At 38.4% G+C, this 12,830-nt stretch overlaps 1 protein-coding gene across 1 annotated transcript; it reads left to right on the forward strand.

Annotated features, from left to right (window-relative positions):
- The first annotated feature begins 1,620 nt into the window (after window positions 1–1,620).
- Adam29 (ADAM metallopeptidase domain 29) lies at window positions 1,621–3,915 on the forward strand. The gene has a single exon (XM_057752323.1). The coding sequence runs from the start codon at window positions 1,621–1,623 to the stop codon at window positions 3,913–3,915; it is 2,295 nt and encodes a 764-aa protein (XP_057608306.1).
- Window positions 3,916–12,830: the final 8,915 nt, after the last annotated feature.

A 12,830-nucleotide genomic window follows, 5' to 3' on the forward strand; every position in this document is an offset into this window, starting at 1 on the left:
TCTGCAACATACTCCAAAGATTTTTTGGTGTTGTATCACTAATAATCATGCCTTACTTAGGTTTTAATACTATTCTGTACTATCTTAGAAAATAACAACCATCTGGTTAAAAATAAGGAGAAAAGAAGCCCGGTGGTGTTGTTTTCTCTGAAATTTATTTATATTATAAATCAACACATAATTTTTGTACCATAATGCACCTGGTATTTTGAAACAATTTTTTATTTATCTATAGGAGTTATACTATACTAGGTACAGTGGTCAAATCTCTGAAATTGCCACTCAGAAAAAGAAGTGCATATGTGTCCCAGTTCTAGAAAGTATTAAGTCTTTGTTGAAATTATGGGTTCTCAGTCAAGTGACATGAGCAATATTTTCTCAATTTATTTGTTTGTTTTTGTCTTTGATTTTTGGAGGTTTTATGCTGAGCCTTGTTCAGCACGCTGTTTCAGACAGACATTCTGTTTGTTCATTTTAAAGATTGTGTGTGTATGTGTGTAACCAATGGTGTGCTTCACTGTCTTCATTTCTGATGAGAAGAGAAAGCTTCAGAATAAAAGGAAAATTAAATGTGCCATATGGAAGATTTTGATTGCTAATATTAAATATATTTTAAAATGACATGAGAGTGGTTTTTAAAAATATCTCTTATTTAGGGTTGGCAAATAATTTATCATCTACAATTGAAAAGAAAAGCCAGTAATACTCCAATTAAACAAATGTAATTGGGATTATCTGAAAACAAAAATGCTTGCATGCTTATATAATGGCAAAACTAATTGATTTTTCTGGTGACTTAAATGTAACAATCATTTATACCCAATTTTCATTTTCATGTGTCTTCTGTCCCTTGTTACCTATTTTTTAAAAGATTGATTTACTTTATGTGTCTGTGTATAGGAATACATGAGTATAGGTGTACCACATGTGTACAGAAGCCATAGAGACCAGAAGAGGCCATTAAACTCTGGAGAACAGGAGTTACAGGTGGTTGTGAACACTCATGTGGGTGCTGGGCATTGGAGCAAGATGGGCCCTCTGCAGGAACAAGTAGTGCTCCTAACTGCTGAGCCATCATCTCTTCAGGCCCTGACTCTCAATATTTAAGTACAAATGCCATCTCCTTACTTGTCTTCAGAGTGTTGAGATTCTTGGCATGTGCCACTCAAACAATGGCTTTAATCATTCCTTGACTGTACCACAAACTAGTTTTATTCCTTTCTGTCCTTTCCTTCCTTCCTTCCTTCCTTCCTTCCTTCCTTCCTTCCTTCCTTCCTTCCTCCCTTCCTCGTTCCTTACTTCCCTCCCTTTCCCCTTCCTTTCCTCCTTCCCTCCTTCCTTCCTTCCTTCCTTCCTTCCTTCCTTCCTTCCTTCCCTTCCTCTTTACCTCCTTCCTTCCTTCCTTTCTTCCATGTTTTCATAACCACTCTCATCGATGTTGGTTTCTTTTTAATTTTCTTTTACTTACAGGGACACAGACCTAATGATTTGACCCCTCCAGAGGACGGATGCCTAATTATTAACACCGCACACTGGCCAGCCTAGAAGAATCCATAGTAGCAATGACTCCCAGACCTTAAATCTTCTTTGAACCAACATTTTTATAGACACATGTTCATGATGACTGTGATTGAAGCACTGTTATGTATGAGGATCTTTTCCCTAACACAATTGTTTGGAATTTTTCTGTCTTTTCCTGGACTCACCCAGGCTGGACATCAGCACTACCACAATCCCACAGAAGTAGTGATTCTGTTGAAGGTAACTGGGAAAGCCAGAGGCATGAAATCTCCAAATTGGATATCCTACAGCTTGAAACTTGGAGGCCAGAAACATATTATCCACATGAAGATCAACAAATTTTTTATAGCCAGGAACCTCCCAATGTTTACCTACTCTGACCAGGGTTATCTGCTTGAAGATTATCCTTTTGTACGAGATGATTGCTACTATCATGGTTATGTGGAGGGAGACCCAGAATCCTTAGTTTCCCTCAACAGTTGTTTTGGAGGCTTTCAAGGACTATTAGAGATAAATCACAATGTTTATGAAATTATGCCCAAGAAGTTTTCTACCAAATTTGAACATCTGGTCTATAAAATGGATAGTAATAAAACAGAATCAAAAACTTCCAGCCTTATGAAAGATAATATAACATGCCAAGTGGAGTTACAAAAAACTGGTAACTCCACTCTCCAGCAAAGTGACTTTAAAGGCTGGTGGACCCACATTAGAATTGTTGAATTAGTAGTGGTGGTGGATAAGACTCTATATGAGCACTATAAAAGTAACGACACAATCATGATGTCAGATCTATATGCTGTGATCAATATGGTGGATATTATTTATGATGTAATTGGTATCAGAATATTATTGGTTGGTTTGGAGGTTTGGAATAAGAAAAACTTTATTGTAATCGATGATGTAAGAAAATCTCTTAACCTGTATTGCCAGTGGAAAGCTGGAAACCTTGTTCATCGACTAAAACATGATACCACACATCTTTTCATATACAGGCACTTGAGAGGATTAAGTGGCATAGGCTCAACAAGTGGGATGTGTGATCCAAACCGTAGCTGTGCAATTGTTACTTTCATAAACAGAACTTTAAACCTCCGTGCCCTCGGAGTGTCTCATCACTTAGGCCATAATTTGGGCATGAACCATGACGAATATACATGTAAGTGTGGATACAGCAAGTGCATAATGCACATTAGTAACCCACCGATACCCAAATTTAGCAACTGTAGTTACAATTCTTTTTGGAATTACTCTGTACGGAAAGCAAATTGTTTGATGGAAAACATGTACACAAAGGATATCTTTGATCTGACGTACTGCGGAAATGGCATTGTTGAAAACGACGAGCAGTGTGACTGTGGGTCTTTACGGCGCTGTGCAAAAGATCTCTGTTGTATGTCAAACTGCACTCTGAGTTTGGGATCTGCCTGTGCCTTTGGACTTTGCTGTAAAAACTGCCAGTTTTTACCATCCGGGGCGTTGTGTAGAAAAGAGGCTAACATTTGTGATCTTCCAGAGTGGTGCAATGGAACATCCCATAAGTGTCCAGATGATGTCTATGTAGAAGATGGAATTCCCTGTAATGTCTCTGCCTATTGCTATGAAAAGCAATGCAACGACCGTAACGAATACTGTAGGAAGATTTTTGGCCAGCATGCGAAGGCTGCAAATGCAAATTGCTACAAAGAAGTACACTCCAAAGGGGATCGTTTTGGCCACTGTGGTCTTCAAGGACCTGGGTACATAAAGTGTGAAAACGATGATGCCCTTTGTGGAAGACTTCAGTGTGATAATGTGTCAGAAATTCCCAAGATGAAAGCTCACAGCACTGTGCACTTTGCTGTTGTCAAAGGCTTGTCTTGCTGGGGCACTGACTACCACCGTGGGACACGTCTAGATGACATTGGTGATGTGAAAGATGGCACAGAGTGTGGCCAAGATCATATCTGCATCCGTAGGCATTGTGTGCATATATCTGCATTAGACAGCAACTGTTCACCTACATTCTGTCATAAGAGGGGCATCTGCAACAATAAACATCACTGCCACTGCAACTATTTGTGGGATCCTCCTAACTGTGTAATAAAGGGCTATGGAGGTAGTATAGACAGTGGCCCACCTCCCAAGATAAAGAGGAAGAAAAAAATTTGTTACCCATGTCTGTTAATACTTGCTGTTTTATTTATTTTATTAGGTTCTCTTTGCTGCCTTCTTTATTCTAGGAAAGAAAGAAAACCAAAGCCGCCAACCGAGCCAATTAAGCTGACACCTGCAAAAACAGAGAAACCTTTAAACAGACAACAAACTAGTTCAGTGGGCTCCCGGAGTCTACCTCAGTCAAAAGTGCCGTCAGCACCACCTTCAAAAACTCCATCTATAAAAAGTGCCCATTAAATATTAATCAAAAATACGGCTCTCTTTATTCTTGACTATTTTAAGTAACTTGATATCTGTAATTTTGATCCAGGAAAAATATGTATGAATGGCGTTGGTATATTTTAGGTTCTTGCATTATCAGCCTTACAATCTCATTTCATGTACTTTGACATCAGCACCATTTCTGCGATAGCAAACTTCTTCCTATGCAATAATCGGGCTATGTGATATGAGAATGAGTAAAAATGGGGATGATGTAGTCTTCTTTATGTTATAGGTTTTGAGAAAAAGATTTTTGCATCAGCAGTGATACATTCCTTTAACTCTCAAACTCTTTCTCTCTCTCTCTCTCTCTCTCTCTCTCTCTCTCTCTCTCTCGTATAAATTCACTGCAGAAGAGTGTTATTTTGTGTTTCAGAGATTCTAGAAAAATTGTCCAGTTGTTATTCCCAAGGATGTTGACCTCAGCAATTTGAGCATTTCCACGAGTCGATAAGAAATACTCCTAAGTTCTGAGTCTGAGATCATGGAGATAATTAAACAGTTTTGAAAGTTAAAATAACACCAAGTTCTTTCTTTAGTTCCTTGACTTTATATGTGATTATTCTTCTGCAATTAGTTATTCATAATTAATTAGGAACACAGCATTTCTCTTAATTTGTTTTGTTTTTCAGTAATTCTATATCCAGTTCTGATCCCTATTTTAAAAATAATCTTGTTGTGATTGAAACAAGAAGATTGAAGATACATCATAAAAAAAATTTGCTTTAGTTTCGAGTTCATTTTCCATTTCATTGTTGTTTGCTACCTTTGAAGAATTACCTAAATTCCTAGGCAGATTCACTTCAAAATAGGGTTTGATGGGGTTTGTTGTGCCTGCTCAACTTCAGAGTTCCTTAGGTTGAAAACAGGATGCCAATATTTGCAATTTTAGGTAAAAAGACAATTAAGTCTGTAAAGGCTATACAAAGCTGAATGAATTTTTAAAATACTACATTTATATTTTGTAATTATATAAATACATTATTTTCTTCTTCCCTTCATCCCTCCAAAGTCTACCCTATACACTGCCTTATTCTCTTTCAAATTTATAGCTTCTTTTTTATTTATTTTTATTTATTTATTTATTTTTTAATGAAAAAAAAATTCCGCCTCCTCCCAGCCTCCCATTTCCCTCCCCTTCCTCCCACTCCTCTCCCCCTCCCCCACTCCTTTTCCCCTCCCTCTCCAGTCCGAAGAACAGTCAGGGTTCCCTGCACTGTGGAAAGTCCAAGGTCCTCCCCCCTCCATCTAGGTCTAGGAAGGTGAGCATCCAAACTGGCTAGGCTTCCACAAAGCCAGAACATGAAGTAGGATCAAAACCCAGTGCCATTTTCCTTGGCTTCTCATCAGCCCTCATTGTCCGCCGTGTTCAGAGAGTCCGGTTTTATCCCATGCTTTTTCAGTCCCAGTCCAGCTGACCTTGGTGAGCTCCCAATAGATCAGTCCCTCTGTCTCAGTGGGTGGGTGCACCCCTCATGGTCCTGACTTCCTTGCTCATGTTCTCCCTCCTTTTGCTCCTCATTGGGACCTTGGGAGCTCATTCCGGTGCTCCAATGTGGGTCTCTGTCTCTATCTCCATCCATTGCCAGATGAAGGTTCTATGGTGATATGCAAGATATTCATCAGTATGGCTATAGGATAGAGTTATGGCTTCTTTTTTTATTACTTGTTCTCTCTCTCTCTCTCTCTCTCTCTCTCTCTCTCTCTCTCTCCCTCTCCCTCTCCCTCTCCCTCTCCCTCTCCCTCTCCTTCTCTGTCTATCTCTCCTAAATATATAAGTTCCTGTGAGCAGAGTTTTCTTGTCTCAACCACCTGGTCCAAGCAAATGCTTGACTGGCCTCCATACCAGGACCAAACTCTGGGCCACTCCCCTACCTATCTCAGCTTCTTTAGTCAGCCAGTAGACAAGCTTTCTACAGGTAGGCTGCTCCAACATCCCCATGGATAGAACCTTGCAAGCTATAAGTCCCTCTTCCTATTCCCCCCACGCCCCTGCAGTCTCAGAGAAACTCTGACACACCAGCTGCAACTACACAGAGAGGACCAAGATAGGAAACTTGAAGCACAGGCCGTGAGTGCACATAGTGAACCAAGAGAACGAACTAAGAGAGTAGAACAAGAAGGCTGGCCAAGAGAGCAGGCTAAAAGAGGCCTCAGTCACTCCCTGAGACACAGACAACAGTTCAAAATAGACGAACAGTTCCCAAAGACACAGCCACTTCAAAGATTGGAGCAAGAGGCAAAGACACTGCCAGCACCAATTGGAGGAAGAGATGGGTAGGCCCCAATGCAAGAATTCATTCAACAACCTAAAAAGCAACATGGTAACACCAGAACCCAGTTGTCGTACAACATGAAGACTTGAGCATCCTAACCCAGAAAAGCAGAACAAAACAATTTTAAACATAACCTTATGAGGATGATGGAGAACTTTAAAGAGGAATTGAAAAAATCCCTTAAAGAAGTGTAGGAAAAGATAAAAAATTGGAAGAAATTAATAAATCCCTCAAAGAAAACCAAGAAAAAAGAAACATCAAACAGCAAACAGTTCAAACAGTTCAAGAATTGAAGACTGAAATAGAGGCAATAAAGAAAACACAATTCAAGTAAATTCTGTATATAGAAAATCTGGGTAAATAAACAGGAACTACAGAGGCAAGCCCACCAACAGAATACAAGAGATAAAAGAATCTCAGATGTTGAACATATGATAGAGGAAATAGATTCAATGATGAAAGAAAACATTACATCCAATAAATTCTTAACAAATATCCAGGAAATCTGGGACACCATGGAAAGACCTAACCTAATAAAAGAATAATATAGATAGAAGAAGAACTCCAGCTCAAAGGCATAGAAAATATATCCAACAAAATCATAGAAGACACTTTCCCAACATAAAAATGGATATCCATATGAAGGTACAAGAAGCTTACAGAACAAGTAGACTGAACCAAATAAAAAGAAAAAAGTTCCTTCATCATATAATAAGCACAAAACACAAAACATACAGAATAAAGAAAAATATTAAGAACTGCAAAGGAAAAAGGTCAAGTAACATATAAAGGCAGACCTATCAAAATTACACCCAACTTCTCAGTGGAAACCATGAAAGCCAGAAGGTCCTAAATATATGTGTTGCAGACACTAAGAGACTGAGAATGCAAGCCCAGACTAGTATATCCAGAAAAAATTTCAATCAACATTGATAAACAAGATAATCCATGACAAATCCAGGTATTAAGCAATACCTATCCACAAATCCAGCCCTACAAAAAGTACTAGAAAGAAAACTCCAATGCAAGGAAGCTAACTATAGCCACAAAAACATAGGCAATAGATAACCTCATACAAGCAAACTCCAAAGAAAAGAAACACCCAAACATTACTACCAAAAAAATAACAGAAATTAACAATCACTGATCATTAATATTTCTTAATAGCAATGGACTCGATTCAACTATAAGAAGATACATTCTAAGAAAATGGATGCAAAAGCAGAATTCATTTTTCTGCTTTAAACAAGAAACATGCATCAACCTGAAATACAGACATTACCTCAGAGTAAAGGGTTGGGAAAAGATTTTCCAACAAAATGGACCTAAGAAATAAGCAGGTGCTGCTATCTGATATCTAACAAAATAGACTTCAAACTAAAATCAATCAGAACAGATAGAGAAGGACATTTTATACTCAAATAGGAACAATCCATCAAGATGAAGTCTCAATCCTGAACATCTGTGCCCCAAATACAAGAGCACCCACATATGTAAAAGAAGCACTACTAAAGCCTCAATCACATATCAAACCCCACACATTATTGGTAGGAAACTTTAACACCCAACTCTCCACAATGGACAGGTCAACCAGACAGAAATTTAACAGAGAAATAATAACAGACTTAACAGACAACTCCAGAACATTCCACCCAAACAAAAAGGAATAAATCATCTTCTCAGCACCTCATAAAACCTTCTCTAAAACTGACCACATGCTCAGTAACAAAGCTAACCTCAACATATACAAAAAGATTGAAATAAACCCCTGTATCTTATCAGATCACCATAGTTTAAAGTTAGAATTTAACAACACTATTGTAGGAAGCCTACAAACTCATGGATATTGAAGAGTGCTCAATTGAAACACCTTTGGTTCAAGGAAGAAATAAAGCAATTAAAGACTTCATAGAATTCAACAAAAATGAAAACACAATTTACCCAAACCTATGAGACACTATGAAAGCAGTGCTAAGAGAAAGTGCTTACATAAAAAAAAGTAGAGAAATCTCACACTAGTGAATAAACAGCATATCTGAAAGCTCTAGAACAAAAAGAAGCAGACTCACCCAGGAGGAGTAGACAGCAGGAAATAATCAAATTGAGGGCCAAAATCAATAAAATAGAAACAAAGAAAACAATACAAAGAATTAATGAAACAAAGAGCTGGGGGTTTTTTTTTTTTGAAAGAATTATCAAGATAGACAGACCTTTATCCAAACTAATCAAAAGGCAGAGAGAGAACATCCAAATTAACAAAATCAGAAATGAAAAGGGAGACAGAACAAGAGATACTGACGATAGCCAGAGAACTAGTAGGTCATACTACAAAATCTTCAGTCAGGATTTCAGGAGATTTTCCTTGATAAAATTTGATATTCTTTAATGTTGAACAAATCCTCAATCTTTTTATTTTTCTGTGTAAATAAAAGCAGAACTTCTTTCCCAAAGTAACATATATTTTGGCTCCCATTTTGAAGTCAAGGCATTTTTAAAAATATATAGGTAAGTTTAATTCAGCAGTATTTGCCATCAACTGTTTCTTAGCAACTATTGTTCCTTCCTCTGCAGTCTGTATATTTAAAGATAATATAATAACATATAGACTCTAGACACTCTATGTATATTCCATCTTTATGTGGCTTTTCTTTTATATTAGTTTACTCCTCTTTTAACATTTATTATTTTAAAACTATATTTATTAAACTATGACTATATATGTTCTTTCTTTTCTATCTTTTAAGCCTATGTATAGCTTTAAAATCACTGTAAACTGTTTAGGGGCTCTTTTTGTCTGAATCTGTACTTGCATGCATTTTTAGCTTTTCCATCTGCATGAGCAAATCCCTAACATGGCCATGAAGCAAGAAGCAAGAGAGATACCTCTTTGTACTGTGGCCACCTGTGAGACTGCAGGAACCTGCCATTCAGCATAGCTTATGACATGCTGGCAGTTGCCAGGAGATGCATCTCTGTACTGCATGGTATCTTCGTCACTAAAGGCTAAACTTCGATCTCTAGAGGACTATCAAGGACAACATCGGTAGCCTGTGTTGCTGTGGAACTTTCTGGGCAGCTGTGACCAACATCTCAAAAGTGTTTTTTTCTCATGCCTGGTGTTGTTTTTTGTTGTTGTTAAGTGGTCTTTGACTCTTGGAGGGCGGGAGCACTGCCAGTATTTTAAATTTATCACAGTGACATGAAATGATTAGGAATGACTTTAAATTCAAAGAAGTAAATAAATTCTGAATTTTTAATATTTATTTTCTCCTGAAACACTTGATGATTTTGAATATTAATTATGAATCAACTTGCCAACTCAGAGATACTCTATTGAGTGCTAAGGAAGGATGAGATTGATAAATTTAAAATGTTTGGCATCAAGTTTCAAAAGTAACTAATCCTCATGTCATATTTGTAAAGTTGACTACTTCTGTTGGAGGCTGAAGATACAGCCTAAAGCTTCTAAGGGAGAAACATCTACAATCCTTTTGGATTTAGGTGTGAAGTATACATGAATTGCATGAATTGCTTCCCTTTTATAAGATTTACATTACTTTGACAGTTTGCTAGTTTATGTGAGCATGCTGATGTTACTTTAAGTTCTGAGCATCGGAGCTCTCTCACTGCCTTTTCCAAGTTGAGCAAAAGAGTCAACTTCAAATCTCAATAGAAGCTCTATAAGATAGGCATCTTAAGTCATCAACCATTCAATTGATCTTTCAAATAGAAGTTTAAACTTGGTAAGGAGAATGAAATGTTAATCAGATTTTTCATTTTTCTTTTATAGAAAGATCTAAAGAAGTTCCTACATTGACAAAACAAATTATGATTAATTAAAAGTATAGTAAATAAAGACCCAAAGCTATTTGAGAGATGTTCTAGAGATGGATGATTGATGACAATTCACAGTGAATTTAATTGATGACAATTCACAGTGAATTTAATTGCTGAACAAAATTCTTTTTTTTGATATACATTTTATTTTTAAAATAATCTTACAAATCTCAATTCTCTCTCACTTCCCTCCTCCTGCTCTCCCCAATAACCCCCACCACACTTATGTCTACTCCTCAGAGAGGGTGAGGCTTCACATGGGGAGTCAACAATGTCTGTAACATCACTTGAGGCAGGACCAAGGCTTTCCTCCCTGTATTCTATCATAAGAAATGGGCTCCAAAGAGCTAGTTCATGCACTGGGAATAAATACTGGTTCCACTTCTAGTGGCCACACAAAATGCCCAAGTCACCTAACTGTCACCCACATTAATAAGGCTTAGTACAGTCATATGTAGGTTCCCCAACTGTCAGTCCAGAGCTGAAATCAACTGTTGCTGTGGGTATCCCCATCATGGACCTCCAGGGGCTATTCAAGGGCTTATCTGTAGATCTTTGTATCCTGTATTGTCTTCCATCAGTTCCTAAATGTAGGTACTATAATGGTAATTAAAGTAGTCATCAATCTGATTACAGGGGAATGGCAGTTAAGATGTCCTCTCCACTATTGCTTAGATTCTTAGCTGGACTCATCCTTGTGGATCGATCCCTGGGAAGTTCCTAATGCCAGATTTTTTGATAACCCCATAATAGCTCCCACTATTAAGGTATCTCTTCCTATGCTCTCCCTTTCTGTCCTTCCCCCAACTCAAACTTCTTGATCCCTCATGTTCTCCTACCCCCTTCCCTTGCCGGCTCCTGACTCCCATTCTACCCTCTATGCTTCCCACATGTTTCCATTTTACTCAAGAGATCTTGTCTATTTCCCCTTCCCTGTGAGTTCCATGTTTGTTTCTCTTAGGGTCCTCCTTTTTTTATTCTGGCTCTTCTTGGGCTGTGGACTGTAAGCTGGTTATCCTTTGCTTGATGTCTAATATCCCTTTAGGTGTGTGTACATACCATGTTTTATCTCTGTGTCTGGGTTTCCTAACTCAGGATATTTCTTTTTCTTTTTTCTAGATTCATCCATTTGTCTGCAAGTTACAAGTTGTCATTTTATCTATCACTGAGTAGTACTCCATTGTGTAAATGTGCCACATTTCTTTATATTTTCTTCAGTTGAGGGCATCTAGGTTGTTTCCAATATCTGGTTATTACAAATAATGCTGCTATAAACATAGTTGAGCAAATGTCCTTGTGGTATGAGTGTGTATCCTTTGGGTATATGCCCAGGTGGTGTTGCTGGATCTTGAGGTAGATTGATACCAAATTTTCTGAGAAACTGCCATACTGATTTCCAAAGTGGCTGTAAAAATTTTTATTCCCATCAGCAATGGAAGTGTTTTCCCTTTACTCCACATCTTCTCCAGCATAAGCTTTCATTTGTGTTTTAAATCTTAGCCATTCTTGATGAAAGAGACAGAGACAGAGACCCACAATGGAGCACCGGACTGAAATCCCAAGGTCCAAATCAGGAGCAGAAGAAGAGAGAACATGAGCAAGAAACTCAGGACCGCAAGGGGTGCACCCACATACTGAGACAATGGGGATGATCTTTCGGGAACTCACCAAGGCCAGCTGGACTGGGTCAAAAAAAACATTGGAATAAAACCGGACTCGCTGAACATAGCAGACAATGAGGACTACTGAGAAGTCAAGAACAATGGCACTGGGTTTTAATCCTACTGCACGTACTGGCTTTGTGGGAGCCTAGGAAGTTTGGATGCTCACCTTACTAGACCTGGAAGGAGGTGGGAGGTCCTTGGACTTCCCAAAGGGCAGGGAACTCTGTCTGCTCTTCGGGCTGATAAGGGAGGGGGACTTGATTGTGGGAGGGGGAGGGAAATGGGAGGCGTTGGCGGGGAGGAGGCAGAAATCTTTAATAAATAAATAAATTTAAAAAAAATCTTAGCCATTGTGACTGGTGTAAGATGGTGTCTCAGTGCTGTTTTGATTTGCATTTCCCTGATGACTAAGGATGTTAAACCATTCCTTATGTGTCTTTTGGCAAATTCTTCTGTTGAGAATTCTGTGTTTAGATCTGTACCCCAATTTTTAATTAGATTATTCTGTATTTTGTTATCTAGTTTCTTAAGTTCTTTGGTTTGGGCAAACAGACCTGTCATATTTGGTGTTGGTGAAGATATTTTCCCATTCTGTAGGCTGCCATTTTGTCTTGTTGACTGTGTCCTTTGCCTTACAGAAACTTCTCGGTTTCCAGAGGTCCCATTTATTAATTTTAAATCTCAGTGTCCTTTAATCCCAGCACTCGGGAGGCAGAGACAGGCAGATCTCTGTGAGTTCGAGACCAGCCTGGTCTACAAGAGCTAGTTCCAGGACAGGCTCCAAAACCACAGAGAAACCCTGTCTCAAAAAACCAATAAATAAATAAATAAATAAATCTCAGTGTCTGTGTTATTGGTGTTATATTCCCGAAGTGGTCTTCCGTGCCCATGTTTCAAGGCTACCTCCTGCTTTCTCTTCTGTGAAGTTCAGTGTGGCTGGATTTAGGTTGAAGTCTTTGATCCATTTGGATTGTTAGTGGCCCTACAAACTGTCCAAGCTGCACAACTATCATCCACATCTTGAGGGCCTAGTACAGTCATACACAGTTTCCCCAGTTGTCAGTACCGAGTTAGTGAGCTCACACTTACTCAGGTCAGCTGTTTCTGTGGATGT

Source organism: Chionomys nivalis, chromosome 20 (assembly GCF_950005125.1).
Source record: "Chionomys nivalis chromosome 20, mChiNiv1.1, whole genome shotgun sequence".
Lineage (NCBI taxonomy): Eukaryota > Metazoa > Chordata > Mammalia > Rodentia > Cricetidae > Chionomys > Chionomys nivalis.

What these genes read in the sequence shown, in the direction of transcription:
- Adam29 (XM_057752323.1), top strand. Translation starts at nt 1,621, where the DNA reads ATGACTGTGATTGAAGCACTGTTATGTATGAGGATCTTTTCCCTAACA.